Here is a 20,864-nt window from a genome sequence, read left to right on the forward strand (position 1 = left end):
GCAAAACACAAGCTTAAAGTCATTTTGAAATCCTGCCAATGTATGCCCATGCAGCGAGCTGCAGCATCTCTCAGATGGACATGCGCTGCCTCCTGTCCTCCTTGGTGCCTAGGTCCTCCTCAAATGAAAGGATGGGGACAGAGGGAGGGAGGAGTGTCATACGGTGCCAGACCTATCCCACTCTTGAGCACTGCCAGGAGATGGGGAAAAAATTGCAGAGAAGCTTTTTGAATGAAGAATACCCAAACCATAAACCCTGAATTTCCCTGAAGTCAACACAAAAAAATCCAAACCTGAACCCTCCACAATTCCTTGTGTCCAGGACACTGAGGTGAAATGGAGATATTGAAATGATTCCTACTGCATCCCCATCACCGTGGTCAACCAGAGGTGTGGTAAGAAGGAACCAGGATTTGTCCCTGGCCTATAGCTACACCATTCAGTTTCTTTGGTAGCTTATGAGAGAGGCAGCAAGTCTGTTCACTCTTAAAACCCTTGAAGCATTCTGTGGTGATGTGGATGACCGTTACAAGGATTAGCTTCAATGCTGGAGACAAACGGGGTCCTTTCTGCACCTTTGCCCTTTAGTTGCAGATCTGACCATTCAGCAACGAGTCCCTGTTTTATCACCAGTCCTGCTACTCTCCTGAAAACATCCTGCCTCAGAGGGACTTTCTGGTCAGTGTCAAAGTCTTGGAGTTTGTGTCTGCCAATGTGGGAACATAAATTTCAACAAAAAAATAAACGCAACCTCAAAACCAGGAGAAAAGTCACAATTTTGTAAGTTTTGTTATCATGCAGCTACCATTGTCACAAGGGACAGGAGAAGTGGAGTCTGAGGTTTTACAAAGCTCCCACACAGGGGTGTGTTTTTTTGGAGGGAAGGGGAGACTGCCACAGAGATTGCAGAAGCTGGAGTCCATGACATTTTATTTGTATTGTTTCAACTTATTCACCCACACGCCCTCAAGGGATGCTCTGTTTTTTAAAATTGCTGTTTCTGCTAAAAACCACATGGTGTGAACCAGTGTGGTTAGATACTCCTTTTCCCCAGATATTTTTTTGGATCTCTACTGTTCTATTTCTCTTCTATATAGGTGTAAAAAATAGAGGTTGGCCCATATATGCAAAACCTCATTTTCTTCCTAATTACTTCCAATGAAATTCAAGAGAGTAATTTGCTGAAGTTAATGGAATAATATCTATAAAGAACTAATCTAAGTGAGGAAAAGGTCTAGTATATTGACATTACTCTTTTTATTACTTCTTCCATCTTCCATAGCTTCCTCTGTCTGAGTACGGGAATAGCAGATAAAATAACAACAAGAGACAAGGTCCTTGAACCAAACAAATCAACTCAGTAAGAGGAATTGATTGATAGAGGGGAGAACTTATGGCCCTTATTTTCTTGGTTTATTTTATTTTCACTGTTTGTAGTGGGTTTTGTAGGACAGTTTGCAACTTTTGTAAGTATTTCAGTCCAGATGGTAACTTAACTAGCCAGAGGATCAGCTGATAAAACTCTGATTAGATGTCAGTTCTACAACTGAGCTATTTCACAGCCTGGCTTAACCTATGTTTAGTCTAACAGATAAATGTTTAGAATTCACCAAGACTGCTAAAGGGAAGTTAATATAAAGAGAGTCTCATCAAACCTGGTAAATCCATAAAGCTTTGTTCGTTTTGAGCCTTCAACTCTGCACATTTTTCTGAAGTTAAGCCCTGCAGCTTAAATTCACAATTTACTCATACATTAATCCATAAATTTCAAATAAGAAGTGTTACCAGCTCAGAGTTTTGTAGTGCTGCAATAGTGCAAGGTGATGGAAGACACATGGCTCAATGTGCTCAGCACCGTTGGAGTTAACCACAAGGGTCCTTGACAGATCAGGTCAGCCAGTTTCTCTCTTTTTCCTCCTTATTCTCCTTGAACAAGACAAGACTCTCCAGGGAATAGCCCTTTCACAGACTATTTCATGGACCAATCAGGTGCTTGGAGATAAGGGAAGGGAGCAGAAAGGGTCTCACCACCTCTACAACAAGGAGGACAGGGCTTGTGCAGCCCCGGCAGAAGTGTCTCTCTATGGACTGATTGAAATTAGCAACTTCAACTGACTTTGAAATTATGGGTGGGTGGTCTCCATTCACCTACTGCAGTTGAATCCAGGACCAGCATACTCTGAACTTATTTGATCTTAAGTCTGTGCATTTACTGCAGTGGTTACAACGGAGTCTTTGACCGAGAGCACCTTACATTTTTAAACCACTTAAATTCCCTTCACCGGACAGAAGAAACATGCTGCCGTTGTGCCGTGCAGTGTTCAAGGCCACGCTTCCCTAATAACCTTGATGCCTTGGTACTGCTGTACCAAGAGGGGCTGACGTGTGGGAGAGGCAAGAGCAGAGGTGTAAAGAAAACAGGAACTGAAAGGAAGCAAAGATTTAGGGTAGCCAGGAGCAGCCAGGTGGAAAATGGCTAAAGAAACCAAAACACAGTCTGGCACTGGTGATGACAGAGACTGAATGAGCATTACAAGTCATGTCAAGTGAACCAACAGAAGGATTCCTATTTAAAGAGTTCAAAACCTGCGTCTTCTCTCAAAACACATATAGGGCAGAAGCAGCCGATTCGCACTTAGCAGGTAGCGTCAAGAGAGTTTATGTAATGCTGCAAAAAGTATAAGCACTTATTAAGAGCAAACCATTATTTTTACCCAACACGCAAGCAAATCAAGCTTTCTCATCACAGACAAAAAACCTTCATGCTGTCAGCTGTGAGTTCCCTTGGTGTTGTAAAGCACCACAGGGCACAAAATCACTATGGTATTTTCTTGTGTTGGTTGTCAACCCCTATTTGCTGGGGATTTGAAAAACAGAGGAGACGTGAAGCACAGGAAGATCTGAACAACAATTAGCAGACCTTAACAAAAAGCAAGGAGGCTATCACAAATCTGTGAAATGCATTTTCTCTCTAAGATAGAGACTGTTAACTTCTCTGCAACACTGAGTTAGCAAAAATACGAGGGAGGTAACTAAGCATCTGCCGAAGAAGAAGGGAAAGGGAAAGGAAGAGAAAGACAAAGATAGATTGTGTTGCGAGGTAGGTGGAACAGGAGCAAATCTGTTTTGGAGATGTTTGGTATGGATTACAGTTCATCAGCTCTAGAAGAGGGTTACCTAGTCTCAGCCTCCTTTTATAAATTTCGTTTGTTCACTTAGGTCATGTTACTATTATTCAAGCCTAGATTACAGAAAAGGCAGATTTGTGGGACTTCGCTTTTATTTGCTTTGTCAGCTCAACATATTAAGGGCAAGTTTATATGTACACTATATATCTTATTAAATGCTCTGTCCTGTTTTGGTCTATTCTCTTCTGATTTATTTTGAACTCGCATACCATAAGTGTAAGTGCCTTCAAACCTACAGATGCTTAGACCACTGGGGAGAGAGCAGAAAAAAAGTGAAATCCAGCAACCATTACTGTCCAACCTCATTACACTCATGCCTTGGAAGGATAGAACAAGAATGTACTGGAATTTAATCTCCTCTGAGGGAAAAAACTGGAAGCAGCATGCTTGCGAGAAACGACGCACACTCAATCATCAAGATATGCAAAATTTAAATACAATTTAAAAATGGACACTGAGAAAATGTACCAACACAGCACTAAGGAATGTGCATTTGTATGGCCATACCCCTGACCTACGACAGCACAGAGCAGGTGGAAAGCAGATGTGGAGAGCACAGCTCGTCCTCAGCACTGGAGGCTGTGAAGAATGCGCAGGACACTGCCAGTCCTATGCCAGGGCCCAGGTGGCAGCAGGAGGGGCACAAGGATGGCGTGGATTGCAGTAGCCACCACTGGCCACCCTCAGCAGGATCTTCTCCACATTTCTAGACTGATTTACTAATATTACTGGTATCAATATCTCCATCAGAGTCTGGGTTGGGGCAACTGACATTTTCAACTATGCTCATCCCCACAAGAGATTCCCAGTGACAACTGTAACCACACAGTGCCAAGAGCAAAAAAGAAACACCAGGGTATGCACAAAGGGAAAGAATTGTATTCATCCTTTCTCCAGCAGTGCCACCTTCCTGCTGTAACTGCAAACCAGGTACTAATGCTCGAAGGAGAGATGTGCCAATTGTTTAAACCAGAACCAGTGGCGAGGCTCCTTTGGGAGCTGACAAGGGCAAGACACAACCACCTCCTGGGATTCCCGCTCCCACTGCAAAACCTGTTTGGCGAAGGGCTGTGTTGCAACATGTGCTCTTTGTATAGAGCGCTTATTTCTGACTGTAACTTAGCCTCTTGGCAGGAGGTGCTCATACACATCAAGCGAAACAGCCTTGCTCATCCATATCAACCTACACATCCTCATGTAGTAGCAGCAGCACAGCATACTCCCTGCTTCCAGTGGTCTCCTGTGGATCACAGGACAGATTTGGTTAATCATGCCCATCTCCTCTCCATAAAAGCCTGCTCCACATGGGATATTTTCTGGCCTTTCATACTGTTGAGTTATAAAATCCACAAGTGAAGGGGCCTCTGCAGATGCTCCTATGAAACCGTTCCACTACTCATTTTACATGGGAGGGAAAGCTAAAAGCAGTGGGACATCACCAGTGCTAACTGAATGCTAAAAATAACATATAACAATAATGCTTATTACATATGGGAGAAGAAAAAAAAATACCTGAATTATACTTTCAAAAATGGTGCTGTCTGTTTCTAATAAACCACAAAAAATAATGAGGCTATCAGTCTACTAATCTTATCAGTTCACTAAGTTCTGCAGAGGAGAGAGAAAAACACGGTCCTTAGGGCACATCAGATTCCCCTCGTCCTTTATTTAAGAGGTTACTAAATTATAGAAATTCTACATTAAGAATATATTAAACCCTGTCTAATGAATGATGGGACTGCAATGCGTAATAGAGAGAGAGGTGTAAGCTTCCCAACAAGTACACATGAAATGACTTGCTGACCTAAAACACTTCCTGCCAACGCGATTTCAAGAGAGTCGAGGAGGGAAAAATAAATCCCAAAGTAATACACAGATGATAGAATATTGTAGCTGAGATTTATACCACTCAAGACATTTTATTCATTTATCTTAGAATATTTAGGAAAATAATATGCAGTGAATTAGCAGAAGAGCAAATAAAAACCAAGCATGACTCCAGCACTGCAAATATCTCGTCTTAACCTGACTTCATGCCACGTGTCATAGCAGTGCCATGGAGCAAGACGGCTCCACAAGGACAGAGGAGTCAATGGTGGTTATTTCCTCCTCACCCAGGGATCCATTATACTTAGCTCAGTGTCTTGCTAAAAAGAGGAGAGAATGAATACCAGAGCAGATACAGTCAACACTACGTGTGACCATTACAAATCTGATTGCCTGCCTGCACCACTAAGAAAAAGACTTTATCGATAAAGATGGTGCTGCCAACAGAAACTCAACAGAAGGGAGACAAAAACTTCGTAGAAATATAGCTTGACCTGCCCACTGTTACAGTCAGCCTCTTTTCCTTCATATTGGCAGGATATATTGTACAATATGTAGAAGTTATGGATGTTTCACAGTTCATTTCTTTTGTGTAAAAGTTGTATGGCGTCTGTTGCAATCTCCAGTCATTTCACTACGTTGTTCCTGAATTTGCTTCAATTTATATTCAGAATCTGTTGTCAATTCATAAATTATATGAATGAATAAAGCATGTTCTAGAGAGAGCCCAAGGATTCACTGGCTAAATTCAGTCTTCACCAGCTGCAACTTTGCTGAGGCCTAGGGGTGAATTCAGCTTTCTAAGATGTTTAAAAAAAAAAAAAGTTCACATTCTTAATCCCAAAATAGAGCTCAGCTCCAAGCCAGGAATCCTTTGGTGGCAGTGGGCTTTTGGTTATGACATATGACATGTCATTGACCAACAGATCCCTCCACTGAGGTACCAGTTCAACACACAGGGACCAGCCTGGACCCTCCTTTTGAAACAGGAAGCCCCAGGCAGCCGCATCGATGCTGTCACACAGGCCATGCTATTAGTCCAACAGTACCAGTGATGTTACTATGAAACCTCTGCGTTTGTCTCCTGTGCTGTCGGCATCCTCGTGCACTCGGTCACTACATGGCTGGGGGTGGGGGGAGCACAATTTGGACACAGAGTCACATGCCAAGATGCAGAAAATCACTTCTAGTTTCCTTAAAGATAGCTCTGCTTATGGAGAAGATCACAAAACACAGCTGGTTGCTCTGTAGTCCGGGGACCTTGAAGGCAGATTCCCCCAAAAGGTCAAGAGTGTTAAAAAAAACCCAGGACCCCGAGACCTACTAGTCTGCTTCCCTACAGGGAAAGGAGCCGCGTTGCAGCTGATCTCAGAACCAGGATTCAGAGCAGGATTTTAAGCTATGACAGGCATAAGAGCTCTGCAAGAGCGGTGTTTATCCTCGCGTTGCAGGACAGCCCAGTTCTGCCAGATTTGTCAGGGAAATAGCTCAAGGAAACATATCCTTGTCATGCTGCCAGTGCCAGTGCTAATCTAGGTTAATTGTCAGAGAGATGCGGAGGTCGGCCAAACTTGCAGCATACGGCCTGTGTGGCTTAATGTCAGCCGAGAAACGAGAGTCTGCTGCTTGTGAGTAACCACCGACCTCCTGCAGCTCCCATCACCTCACTCCTTCCCCCATGTGCCAGCCCCCCTGGTGCTTTGCCCTCTCTGGTCCCCATCCCAAGGTGGATTGCCCGCTGTGAAGCAACCTCTGAGTTGGAACAAGGTTTGCCCCCTCCGTGCTCCCGTTACACAGGCAAGGCATGTAAGCCTACTTCTTTTGAGCAGCCCACGCAAAAATCAGACATAACCGAGACATAACTCATTCATGAAAAGAAAGCTTTCTGCCAACCATAATTGTTGCGTTGCTTTTCCAGCTTGGCAGGGTTTCACTTTTTTTTTTTTGGCTGGCTCAGGTTTTACTTTTGGCAACAAAATGTATTTGTTGAGATTGACGCTAGCCAACGTCAGCCTTTTCCAAAGGTGTGAGAAGGCTCCAGCCATGAGAAAACATTCCAGCAGAGCAAAAGGCCTAATTCTGATCTCAGCTGTGTGTAGGTAGCTGTGAACGGAGTAAAGGCGAGTTTCATTCATGCACAGAAGGGACGAAGCAGGATCTTTCTCAAAGTATAACTGAAACACCGACTTTCATTACGCGCAGAATTCCCAGGCAGAATCAACAAACTCTTAAAGCTCTCAAAGGGCTTTTGGTTTCTGGAGCTGTCCCAGACAAATTTATTTCTGCACCTAGAATCACAGAGCTGGGGAAAAAGCTGGTAACCGGTAACACTTACTCATGCCACGAGAACGCAGCACTCTCTGACCTGGGCTGTGGAACCAGGAGGGATGTGCAGGCGGGGAAAGGTGCTGTCGCTGGGAGAGCGTGGCAGAAGGTGCGGGAGAGACCCAGACCCCACCATGCCAAGGGGAAAACACTGCATATTTGGCAGAGTGCAATCAGCCCTTGGTCGAAGAGCGACCAGACCCAAACCAGCCAAGGGCAATAGAAATGACTCCTTTCTGCTGCACCTCCCGTGCTAGCATCTTAGTCTGTGTCAAACGCTCCTGAATACAACACCTAACATACTTAGCAATTTCACTTTGGGCACCTCAACACCACGAGTTTAGATCACAGTTCCCACTGTACTTTTAGGAATAATACAGTATATTTGCAGCTCACCTACACGGGCTTCTGACTGGGGGCTTTCAGGCCATATTTCATACTAAAATGTCAAGATTTACTGTTCAGTTCTAAAAGCTGGAAATACAAAGAGAGAAGAAAACAGAGGCAGGGTCAAGGCAAAAGAGAAGAGGGGAATAAACAAAGTTAAGGGCCAGAAGAGGTACGAAGCAACGGGCGGCTGTGGAAGAGCAGCGAGAAGGCTGTTGGACTGTGGTCAGACACAAGGTGGTGAGGAGACAGGCTGGGGAAGTAACAGTAACTGTTCCTGGAGATTTTGGGAGAGATATCAGAAGTCTGAAGGAAAACCAGCTCCTTGGAGGATCTGCTGCCCTTGCAGAGAGCTTGGGAAGAAACAAAGGGAGCCTGAGAGTGCCCGGTGCCTACTGCTCACCTGCACCACGGTACCTGCTCAGACTTGATATAAGACAATATCCAGAGCAGAAGCTTTCCCAAAGACGATATTGGGGCCAAGAAGAGCCAGGAACTGAGAAGACTGTATTTCTTGCTTCCATGCGAGATGCCAGAGTTTGCCATGTTTCTATCCTGGCCCCTTTGTGAGGCTGGAGCACAGGGATGAACCTAATGGGCAGCTCTCCATGCCTTTCTCCTTCAACTCACCTCAGTTCTGCTTTCCCTGAGAGACATCCGACTCTAGTACACTGGAAAGGACCCTTTGCATTTTATCTGAGCGTGCTTTGTCCTGGCTATTTAATGCAGATAGTCTAAACATTTCCTTTATATTTTCATTCAAGAATCTTTCCATTCAAGCCTTGCTTTCCAACACTTTCAGCTTTAATTAACCTCACAGCTTAACTCTGACACAGATTTCCATACACGCAGTTTTGCATGGAGTAAGGAGGCCAACACGTGCCTTCTGCAGTGGGTTAAAACATGAGCCCAAAAGGTGCTCCAGGCTTGTCAATTTTGTTATGAATAATTCATGCTCTGTGTTCCCCAGCCTCCATGCAGCTAATTTCACAAGGGCAGACTTGAAGCCAGACACAAGTTTCCCCACTGAGTTGGACAGAAATTAAAGAAGTTGGCCCCATGGTTAAGCTCAGTGCTGGAAGGGGGCTGGGAGGGTGTACCTAATAGCTTGAACTAAATTGTTCTCACTGTAAAAAATATGTGCCCAAGGACACTAGAAGACAACTGGTGCTTGTGTCTCTTCTTTTTAAATTGAATGAACAGAGAAACTAAATTTTACTGGCTATTCCACCACAAAGTACTCTTTTGAAATTTAAGAGAGCAGTTATCATATAAAAGTTATATGGGGAAATTTGATCCAGTTAATTTGGTGAGATCCCTTTGACCATTTTACGTAAAACCCAAAAGGGGTAAGAAAAAGAAGCAGTGAATTTTTTGCATGCAGGAGTAGGCTATGCATTTCACCCTAACAAGCAATAGATTTTTTAAAAAACGGCTTGTTTCAAATTAGTGGGGTGGATCTAGCTGGTGGATTACCAGCAGTGACTAAGGCCAGGAGCTGTTTAATCCCTGGAGTGAAGCAGTGCCAGCAACTGTGGCTGCAACCAGCTCCCCAGTGCTCGACCTGTGCTGAGCACACAGGATGCCCAGCACCCTCCCAGGTACTCGCTCGGTCAGTACAGCCACGTGCCGAAGGGGGATTACTTTGGAAACCACCCTGTGCTTTCCACGTCACCGAGGTCCTCAGAGGGACAAGGTGAGGTTATTCACTGTCTAGTCTTGTAACCTCCTTCCCCTCACAATTTTATTTCTGAGTGGCTCATTGAGCTCAAAGCGCAGAAGATCCTTCTATTGAGAAATACCCCTCTGCACAGGTCCCGCTTTGAAGTTAGAGGGATAGCGATGGAGGCTGGCATCCCTCAGCGTGAGCAGTGTTACCAGGTCCTCACCCCCAGCAGACCCTCCTGCAGCAGCCACAAGCTGCCTCTTGATCCACCCACCTTGTTTTTAACTGGGGGGATAACATACCCTGACTCAAAAGAATGCTTGGGCAAGTATTTCCTTTCTGAAGACATTTTAGATAAGAAAGAAAGAGACCAGATGTCTGTCAAAGCAGCTTTACAGGAACATAAAGGAAAATGCATGGACCTCGGACTGGGGTCTCCTCAAGACCCATGTAGACCCTTATGATGCTGAGAGCCATTGGGCTGGTGTGGTTACATTCCACCTCCTCCCAGAGGTTCCTTGAGGGAGACCTCACAGAATTCTCTTGTCCTTCTGCCAAGTGTTTCTGTGGACTTCCCCTCAGGAGGGATCACCCTGGCTTATCACGGGCTGCTCTTCATGACTTGGCTAAGAGCAAGGACAAGAACAGCATCTGTGCTGAGATCTTTGCTGAGGGCCAAGGGAGGGACAACAGGCAATGGCCAGGGAAGTGGTTTTAGTGCAAGCGACAGTGTCAGGAGATATGTAGTTGCTTGCTGAGAATACCTATAATTATCAGACTGCCAACAGAAAACTAAAAATAGCAACACCCAACATCTGTCTCATAAGTGCCACTACAACACATCCACACACCTCTTTCCTACCCGCGTGGCACCCAGCCGAAGTGCAAAGGGTCTGACACAGCCTTTCCCCAGCTCCATTTCTCCTCTTCGACTCTCCTAAAATCTCCTCTTTATTTCTTAGACGGATTCCAGAGCCCACATCTCCAGAGGGGCTTTGGGCTATACTGTAATCCCTATTCCCCAAGCCACTCATTCCGCACTTAGGAAAAAAAATGCCCTCAAACTAAAGCAAATCCTTCCAATGCAACACAAATAACCTAACCTTTGTTCAAATGGGGTAGAAGGGAAGAGATGGGCTGTATGAACAGGAGGGCAGTGCAAGTCCCAGCTCTCTTATTCTTTTCTCTTGTGCTGGGACCAATGATCATAACCATGTCCCCCATGGTCCTCCAGCTCCTTCCTTGCTGCTCGCATCCCTGCTGGTCCCCTCCCCCACCTCGGCTGGTATCTCTGGTGGCTGCCAGCCAACCAAATAATGAGTCCCGATTGAGGCCAGTATTTGTACTGGACAGCAAACAAAGGTAGTGTGATAATGAAAAAAAAAAATGCTTTCCATCTACTACGGTCTAGTTTCGAGCTGTGCGGCAAGCCATCAGATCCACTACACATGGCAGTGGCTTTTCGGTTGCCTGTGGGGAAGGATGTACAAAGCTGCCTCTGTGGGGTTTTGGGGCACAAAAGGGCTGGGGCAGTAAACCTGTGCCCCCAGGTGCCAGGCTGCCCTGGACACTGGCGTTCGTGCTCCCCCACTCAAAATCTTTGCACAAAAAGCATCCCGCCTGCAAGTGCCCGAGCAACCAAAATAGCAACCTGTAGGTCATAACGTCTGTATAAACTAACTAAACAGGACTGAAAACAGTATTTCTCTTTTTCTTCTGACTGCAGCTATTAGAGAGGACCTTGAATCCATCCCACAGCTTAGTATGTCAGTGCCTTGTGCAGCATCCAGCAGCAGCCAGAGGCACCAAATACACATGGAGGAGGAGAAATTCCTGAAACGAGCTCAAACTGCCCGACGCCCTTTTGGATTATGTCAGCCCCAGTAAATCCTGCTTCCCGCTGCCTTGGCCAGAAATAGAGCGGTGCAGGAGGTCCTGAGCACCAGCTCCTGGATCCAGGTAGTATCCAGGGGATGGGGACCTGCATCTCCCATTGCTGACAACTGAAGATGCACGTCCAAGCCCCAGCCCACACCCGCTCCATTAAGCACGACTGCCGACATCCAGCAAGACTAACATCTCTGTGGGTTAGAAGGCTAAACAAATAAGAGACGAATAGCTACCGTACATCGGAGCCCTTTACGCTGGGAGAATCAGTGAACCTGAATTCCCCAAGAAAAGCAAGTAGGCTGCGTCTGCGCCTGTGCTCCGATTAATCTCGTCAGTTTGTTTTCCTGGAAACTAGATGTCCCAGATGCCATTGTTTCCATTATAAGTGTTCATCTGCTCTGTTTTGAGCTTGATTGCTCCTGTAGCCTGCTTGGCTTAACTGGGGCTTTTTTTTGCCCCCCTTTTTTAAAAAAAATTAACATTCTTTAAAAATAATTAAATAAGTAAATTAAAATGAGGGCATAGCTGCAACCCTCAACACCAGATTTGTTAAGTGTTTAAAAACACCTATGGCATATAGAAATCCTGAGCTGTTGTATGCAGCGTGACTGCATTATTAATAGTCGCCACGCATATCACACAAGAATTTCAAAAGGGGACTCTGTGTTTCTGCAAAAAAACACTGTTATTTTTGTCTGACAGTAGAGACAAAATCATTTGGAAATTAGTCTCATTGGTACTAATCACAACTGTTACTAAAACGTTCCCACTATAGGCACAATACAGTCATTTTTCATTTTTGAGCAGAAACAGCCCTTTCATTCATTATCTCAAAGAAGGTCTTCAGAGTTTACAATTTGTTAGAATAAAAACAAAACATAATTAATTAAAGCATACTGGAACAAATATCTATTTCTAGTCGTAAACCCCCTATTAACTAATACAATAACATCCAAGGACAAATTAAACTAATATCATTTACAGATTATACCATAGAATATTTGTTTTATGGGTTGGAAAGATCAGATATGGAGTTGTTTGAGGTATTTAAAGAAAAAAAAAAGAAAAACATGAAGATATATGAATGGATTGCTAAGCTTAAATTTGCGTTACAGAGAAAATAACAATCTGCTGTGGGCAAAAACAGAAAGACGGGAAATTTCTTCCCTGTCTCAAGTGAATTATTTCTGGTGAAAGGCTTCTTCAGCGTTTTGCTACAGGCGTGCAGCTTTACACACAGAACATGATGCATGTGCACACAGAGAACACTCCACCGGGGGTGTCTACCCTGATGCCCTCCTCTACGCCCACCTCCCCTGCAAAGCTATTTATGGAAAGTAAAGAAAAGACACAGATTCAGAAATGGAGGAAAACAAACAAACAAACAAAACCAAAACCACCAACCCAAACCCAACAACCACTGAGAATGTCGGCACAGAAAAGCAAGTGGATAAGGGAAAAGGCAGCTTTGCTCAGTATGGCTCAGCTGCTCCCAAAGCAGAGAGCAATGGGGACGTACTGCTATAATTAGCCCTCCGGATGGGAAGCCGCTGGTTCGCAGCAGGGTTTGAAGCTGTTGGCAAGAGGTTGAGGGGTTTTCTTCGCACGTACATACGGACACACAGGCGGACAGACAGACAGATACCCCCACCACAAAGGGCTCATGGCGAGCCCCTTCCCGCCGCTCGGGTGAGACAGACAGACAGAGAGCACGACGCCGGGGCGACCGTGCGTACTCACAGCTCGGAGTACAAGAAGTGCAGGTTGCCCACATTGTCTATGTAGTTTGCCGGACTTAGCCAAGGTAGGACCAGTAACAGGAGAGCCTTCATTTCCAGTGCAGGGCTGGCACTGCTGCTAGGTTTCCTCCTTCCAACTGTCTCTCTGTGCTGGTGGGACACACAACGTGAAGCCTTTGTGCCAGCCAAGCCCCTTCTAAGCGAGCCTTCCCGTTTCAACGCAACGGTAGCACATTATGACTGGAGCTTAAATCCCTCAAACAGAGCTACACTGTAAAAAATCATTGACCTGTAAGAGGATTACTCGATCTGACTCTCGGATGGGTAGATGTGAGGGTTTAGGGACAGCACAGCGTGGTTGGCGAGACAGTGACTTATGCTGCAGAGGAGAGCGATGCTCAGGGAAGAGACCTGCCTCCTGCAGGATTCAGAGTGGTTCTCCAGAGGCAGCTGGTACGTTTACATCACTGCCCACAAGCAGATGGGTTACGAGCTAAACTGCATCACGGAAGGGTGTAGCTGTCTGACAAGGGGGGAGGAAAAAAATACCCCCTGTGGAGTTTTGAAGCAGGCGATATCAGAAGACCACACCTTTTTTTAAAGTAAAACACCACAAAAGATCACAGCCAACTGCTGACAGTTTGCATCTCAGCCTGAATTCCCCAAATCCAGTCAGATGTTTTTGTGCAAACATAAATCATGTTATAAACCAAGGACATACCTCTTCTCCGTTGTGGTTTGTTTGTTGTTTTTTTTTAAGGATGCAAAAGCAAACATTTTAAATAAGGATGATTTTGCCGGACTACTCTGTAGCAACCAATGTTTAAAAAAATATAGTTCCCTCATCAATTACAAAGCATAAAACACAGCAAACTCACCTTGTCCCATCAGTGACCTCATCTCTGGTCAGGGCAAGCTTTCATTTTCTCTCTGAGAACCAGGATTGGTCTGAGCCTGAATCATGCAAGAAATGCGAGGACTGCCGACTGCCCTGGTGGCTCTAGCCGAGACTACTTTAATTTATTCACTGAGAACACAGATCACGTTCAGTCGAGATTTCAGATGGGCTCTGAGCCATCCGCACCACAGGCGCCGGATTGTTTATGATTATTATTTTACTTTTTTTATTAGCAAAGTCACACACTTTCTCTCCCCTCTTTTGATTCACCAGTGTTAAAGAGAACAGCATCAGCTCAATCTGCTCTGTGCTTGGGCGTGATGGAGCTGGTGCCTGAAGAGCACAATGCCCTTCTCCTCTCCTGCCCTGCCATGAGTTGGAGGTGGGATGGCGAGGGAGGTTTCTGCATTTCTGAGAATGAAATTAGGTAGAGCATGCCTTTGGTGATAATTAATTAATTCTGTGCTTAAAAAACATAAATGTACTGCACAGTCTCTGCAAGCACAAGGTTGTAGAAGCTCCCCTTTAGGGGTCATTCATGAAGTTCTCTCCTAATTCTTCCCTCGGGTAGGAATGCCAGCGAGGCTGCTCTCCCACCCCTCAGAAAGATGAAACCCCCATCAGCAGAGGTTGCCTGTGATTTCCTACTCCCCTGCATCTGCCCCTTGGCCCTAAGGTAACAGCTCTCCACACCAAGGAAGGAAAATCCACACCATGAGAGGCAACGGAGAAGCCACCCAGACTATGTAGCACTGCCCCGTACTGCACTAACTTAGAGGCTTTAGGGTTTGATGGGCAGGAAGACCACTGCTCCGTCCCTCCAGTCTCCTTCTCCCTAGGTTTGCAAAGCTGGGACTTCGTGGGGGGAGCTGGGCACGGGGAGGAGGAACAGCAAGAGGCTGTGGGAACATGTTATTAAGCCAATTCCTCCTACCCCTGATTGGGGTCAGGCCAAGTGAGCCAGAGGCATAGGATCTTGAAGATCCTGAGGGTAAAATCCAGGCCAGGGACATGCAGTTATAAGCACTGGAATAAAACTTGTCAGGCTTTCAGAGGATCAAATCATGGTTTACAACACTGCAATTCTGCAAGGCATCTGTGTGAAGGGTATCTTTGCTACTGCCTCAAGGATAAGAAACCAAGACTCTGAAGTGACTTGCATATATCCATGTACAAGAGTCAACATTAGATACCAGGAATTGTGCTAGTTGTGTGGCTTTTGTGTAAAAAACAAAATTCCAATTTGCTTATTTATTGTGTGGGAGTTCTTTTCCTGCTAGTTTTATGGCCACAGCTCCACCACCTCACATCATTTATTGGTGGTTTTGGCAGTGTTAGGCTGATGGTTGGACCTGATGATCTTAAAGGTCCCTTCCAACCTAGACGATTCTATGATTCTATCTCAAAAAAAATGAAGGATCTAAAATACATTGAAGTCAGATATGTGTATAGCAAAGGGAAAGGGGTATTTGCACTAGGGGCTCAAGATTTTATTGTTGGAATCTGTAGAGAAAAATAATAACAGCAGCTCTGAGCAGACTCTCAGTCCCTTTACCCGCATGACTATTGAAATCTGTATTTGAGGTCTATCAGAGAAGTACTGACCAAAGGCTGAAAATTATACGTAACTGCTATTTTTTCTCCTCAGCAGCAGAAAGCTAACCTTGCAGAGCACTGCTGGCCCAGGCTGGGGGCTGCTGCCACCACCTCTTATGCCATGAGCTGTGAGACAGCAGCACCCTCAACAGAGAAAGTCAGGTCCAGAAGTGGGTGAGCCAAGGGCACCCAAATCCCCAAACACCAAACCTCTAGCATGTGAAAAGTGGGCTCTTGACTTCTGCAAGGGGTCAAGAAACTGTTTGCTAGTAGGTTTTTTTCAGCTTTAGTAATGCAAGAGAGTCACATCTTTCAGTTGGTTAAACCACCAAAACCTCAGTGAATATCTTCAGTGAATAAATTCCTTATGAAAATCCAGGTACTTGATGAAATGAGGTCTCCAGTTCAAACGGGGACATGTTTGAATGGCAGGTTGCGGAGCCATTTCCAGTTACGGTCTTGAAGACTCAAAAGCCTGCAGCCATGTGAACGCATCTCTGTGCTCTGGCTCACCAGCATTACCATGTCTGTGTAGGAATGTGCCCCAGCTGCAGTCTGGAGCCCTGCCCTGGTCACCCAAGGCTTCTTCCTCAACACACCTAGGAACAAAACTCACACCTGACAACTGCGGGGGAAGTCTTTTCACTGGACAAAAGATACAGGCCCAAAAAAAAAGGACATCTCTTAGACCCCACCACTCCTCAAATCTGCATTTGTCTGCTGGCATAAAGCATAGCTCTTTACTCTTCTGCCTTCCTTTCAAAAGACACAAGCAGCAAGACACAAGCAGCAGCATGTGCTTTCACCCTGCAAAACAGGGAATCATTCATCATCAGTTTCTGCCTTGTAGAGCAACCAAACTGCTCCCTCAGAGGTCTCTCCCAGAGGCAGGAGAGAGGGTGTCCTGGCCACCATGAGAGGTAAACCAGGAGGGAGAGTCCAGCCAGGGAGCTCTTCCACACCACACTGGAGAGGCTGGAGCTCTGTGAGCCACTCGTGCACTGCATTGGGGAAGTGCTCACCTGGAAGAAAGGAGCACACAGCTCCCAACACCAATACCAAACGAGAATATTTTCTGCTCTACTTCTCATATAGGTCATTTGTAATTCAAAAAAGGATTGAAGAAAATGCAATTATAAAACCCTTAATGTACAACTGAAATATTTATGGTTGCTCAGCTTCCTAAAACTCACAGATCTCTTTGGATGACTAAATACACACTTCCATCACACAGCTAACTGCAAGGTATCCACCCCGAACTGCTAACGATAGCATGAAGTACCTTGAATGCATGCGATTCTAAAAAAAACAGTGAGATATTGTCATATAAACGGGCAAAATTCAGCTCTAAATCCATGATACTGTAGGCATTCATTGGGACTTAAATCTATAAATCTTACTTTGTGTTAATTGTCTATTTTAATCAGGATTAATTGAAGATACTTCTTCCTTTCCTTAAGAAAAAAAGTGTAAAAAAAGGTCTAGCAACACCAACTTACTGGGTTTGGAAATGTTGTTCGAGGTGACCGCGTTGCACGACCTCTGAGCAGTGTTCTGTGAAAGGGCAGCTAACCATTAGCTTGTCCAGGAGGTTATTCACTAGTCTGCTGGACTTCCTGCAGGTCTGGAGAATCACAAGCTTGCGGTCCATGGGGCAGAAGTCTTTCTCCACGAGGAAGTTAGTAAGGCAGGTGGTGCAGAAGGTGTGACCGCAGAGCGTGTCTAACGGCTGGAGCAGGGGTTGGAGGCAAATGTGGCAGATCAGATCATCGTCTACTTCTTCGGTGTAGCTGTACAAGTGGTTTTCTTCCGGTAAATGCGCTTGGCCGCAGGTGACGCAGAGTGGCGGGGCGCTGTCCTCCATTTCTTCCTCTTTCTGGCTCATAATCTGAATTGAGGCAATTCAAAAGAGGGAATACCCGACCTGTTCTCTATTCGTGAGAGCCGCAGCAAGGCTTGTGTGCCATCAGACCTGTGGGGAAGAAAGCCAAAGGGTTATGTTTTCTCTTACTGTACTTACGTTGTGTAGCTGGATAGGAAGTACTCTAGCAGGTATTAGGGAAGGATCGCATCTCTGGGATGGGAGGGTGAGGCCAAGAAGGGAACAGGAAAAAAAAGAGAGCGTTAACTCTAGGGACTTCTCTTAAATCTAACTCAATTTACACTATTACTTTCATTGTAAAGAAAGCTATCAAAATAGAAAGAAATACTACAAGCATTTAATGGTTGAAAACCTTAAATTAGTATATAATTGCAGTTCCAGTCAGCAGATTTTGTGGTCACGCTACTGATGCTGGAAAAGCAGCATCATGTGTAGGCAAACGTTGCAGGACTGTGTGCAGAAATAGAGGTGAGAATAAGGGTTACTGCCCAAGCTGCCTGCTCAGCTCAGCAAGGGAGAGTAACAACTTCACCTAACACACACGAGCACACAGACACTCTACACACAGCCGGACACTCTTGGGGGCATGAGGATTTAGAGCTTGGGACCTTCTAGACTGTCCTCTTCCCACAGCAGCAATGGATCTCTGTGATTTACAAAGCCAGTGAACACACGGCCCTGCCTTTTACACTACACACAAGAATGTATTTTGGGGAGTGCTCAGACCTTCGCTGTCTTGTCTTAAGGACCTGGGATCCTGCCTGTTTATCCCCCCATGGCACAGCTCTGAACGCCTCAAATCAAGCACTTATAACCATCTGCACCAGCACAACCAGCTCAAAACTTCATTTTACTTCCCAAAGCACCTCATGCGCTGAAGTTAAGTCCACAACACAATGCCAAGTACTGTATCACTCAAAATTAGGCCTATTGCCTTAATAATTTGTATTACAGAAACCCAGTATGCCCCTAACTACAGATCCAATTAGCTCTGGCCAGAGCACCTGCCTGCTGGTATTTTAAAGATATAAACGCCGTGGGTGGCAGCAAAACTGAAGAGTAATTTGTCGTTTTTACTTGATGAACCCCGACTGCTTGTTGGAGCACTTATGTCTCATTACATCTATGCTTATTTTGATATACTGCTTTGAAAATAAACATGAAGGTATAAAATATGCAATGGCCTAATTACTACTGTTGCTTGAAAATGTAAATCTTATTTGCTGCTCTGCTGTAACACTGTACCCTTGCTTCCAGCTTGACTTAATTTGCTGAGACAATATGTCAGCCTCAGACACCCACGTTTGAGGGCAAATGAGGGAAAGAATAAAAAAAAAATCTGACTATGACAGAGCACATTTTCATATAAAATAAAACCTTATTTTTATGCAAAGCTCATGGGCTCTAAACCTGAGAAATTAAACTTTAACATGGCAGGGTTTTTCTGACATAAAGGTAAAATAATAGACCCACTAACTGTAACCAGATGTTTAAATGTCAGACATTCACTTTAATGCTTTGCTAGATCCTATTCTTATGTAGCAATTATGCTAAGTGGCTGTATAATAATATTTTTTGCTTGCAAGACTAAGTTCTGCATAAGCTCTCTCTCCTGATTAGCAGTAGCTTCATCTGAATTAAAATCATCGCCTGTTAGAATTCTTGCAAATATTTAAAATACTCTTTACTGTGGCAAACGTTTCTTTTTGTAAAAGTATTCACCAGAGCGTTATGAAGAGCTTTTTGTGAAGAAACAAATATTTTTCTGTAATGTGGAAAACAGCACTGCCTGCTATCTTAATATAGGAATTAAAACCAGTATTATGTAGTTCTCCTAAGGTGACACACAGCACAATGAAACAAGAGGAAAGATGATCATAAGAGGCTGTTGGGGCACCGCATGTGACTCCTGATAGGCAGCTCTTGGCCAGCTTCTCAATGAAGCGGGGTGACCGTGAGCTGGTGTTTGCTCTACCAGTAGCTGTGTTTCACAGTGTGAAAAGGAGAGTGCTCCTCTGGTCCCCGCACCCGTCGCTCATGGAGGAAGCCCAGCTGAAGTCAGCAAGGCTGCCTGCAAGAATGGCAATACGCAGCTTGGGAATTTGCAGGATTATGGTTTTAAAAATAGCCATAAAATTAGTTAGAAATCAATAAAGCATGACAAAAATAGCATCGCTTTGTGAATTTTGTTCTTTCCTACATTTTCAAAATGCCTCGGCACCTGGGGCAGCCAGGGGAGTAGGCAATATCATGCTGGTTCTCCACTCTCCTGCCACGTCCTCTTGTACCAGCACACACAGGTGGACCCATGTGGGTGTTCTCCCTGTGCACCACGCACCAGAATATGGCCAACCCCAACATTTCGTTGCCTCGTGGATGTTCCCAAGGACAGTAACTCTTGCTCCCTGCTGCCAGGAGATCCAGTGCACGGCTCCCATCAGCGAGCCTGCTGAAAGCTGGACCCCAAGCCCTGCTCTGAGGCAGAAGCATCTTGCAGGAACAGGAGCACAGGCATCCGAACCCCTCCCAGCCTCATACCCTAACCCTGAAAGTACCACTCCTCTGTTCTCACCTGTACAACACATCAACTCCCCTGATATAAATTAAGTACAACTGGGAACGGTGCTACAGCTCCGAAGCGTCTACAATTATTTCCACAATGACAGTGGAGAAAGAGAGGGATGACTGCCCTAAGGCCGTGCTCTGCTACAGCAAAGACGATGAGAGAAGCCCCAGTGGAAGCAAAGCCAGGCTGTCCCGGCCACATTATGGATGCTTTTTATGAACCTGACATGCTAATGCATTGCTAGTGAAAGAGTGCAGGTGCACGTAGCTGTACTTGAATTTTACAATGTTTACATAAATTACAAACACTTGCTACAGCACAGGGAAACAAAACCAGCAATGTTAATTAGTAACAGGGATTGAATTTTTAGGAGGACTTAATTCAAGTCCTATGACCTCTGTTACTTCGAAAATTTAGACCCGGACAACAACATAAATTCTGGAAAAAAAAATAAAAAATAAAAACTCTACCAGCCTCTTCTGGCTAATCTGGTCCACGTTCACCCATGATGAACCTTCCTAAATTGCTGGACATATCAAGCAATGAAATGATCACCTTCTGTCCTTGGGAGGTGATTATACCCCCACAGGAGTCAGCACCGGGTGCGTGCGATGGAGCTGTTGCACAGATTCAGTCAGAGGCAGACATTGTTTGCAGTGTTTGCAGTCATTTGTATTTATAACATTTATGTGCTGTCATAACAAGCTGCATAATTAATTTCATGTCCTTTTAGGCAACTTAAAGCCTTGGTGTTAAGCTTTGTTAATGGTTCCTCTTGAACAATGTAGAAGAGATGGAAAAGGGGATTTAAAATTGATCTGCTGATAACCAGTGTGTATTTCTACTTCTTCTATTAACTATGAATAAGAAAATGCACTTTGAGCAAGGAACTCTGTACAG

General features: G+C 44.9%; 1 protein-coding gene across 1 annotated transcript in view; it reads right to left on the minus strand.

Annotated features, from left to right (window-relative positions):
• Positions 1-13,115, minus strand: part of LNX1 (ligand of numb-protein X 1) — a 64,150-nt gene extending 51,035 nt beyond the window's left edge. Inside the window, exon 1 of the mRNA XM_074154764.1 lies at positions 13,024-13,115. Coding sequence (XP_074010865.1) covers positions 13,024-13,115 — 92 coding nt within the window. The remainder of the gene's footprint in view (positions 1-13,023) is intronic.
• Between the last annotated feature and the right edge of the window lie 7,749 nt (positions 13,116-20,864).

The sequence above is a fragment of the Numenius arquata genome, chromosome 10 (assembly GCF_964106895.1).
Source record: "Numenius arquata chromosome 10, bNumArq3.hap1.1, whole genome shotgun sequence".
In the NCBI taxonomy this organism is placed as follows: domain Eukaryota; kingdom Metazoa; phylum Chordata; class Aves; order Charadriiformes; family Scolopacidae; genus Numenius; species Numenius arquata.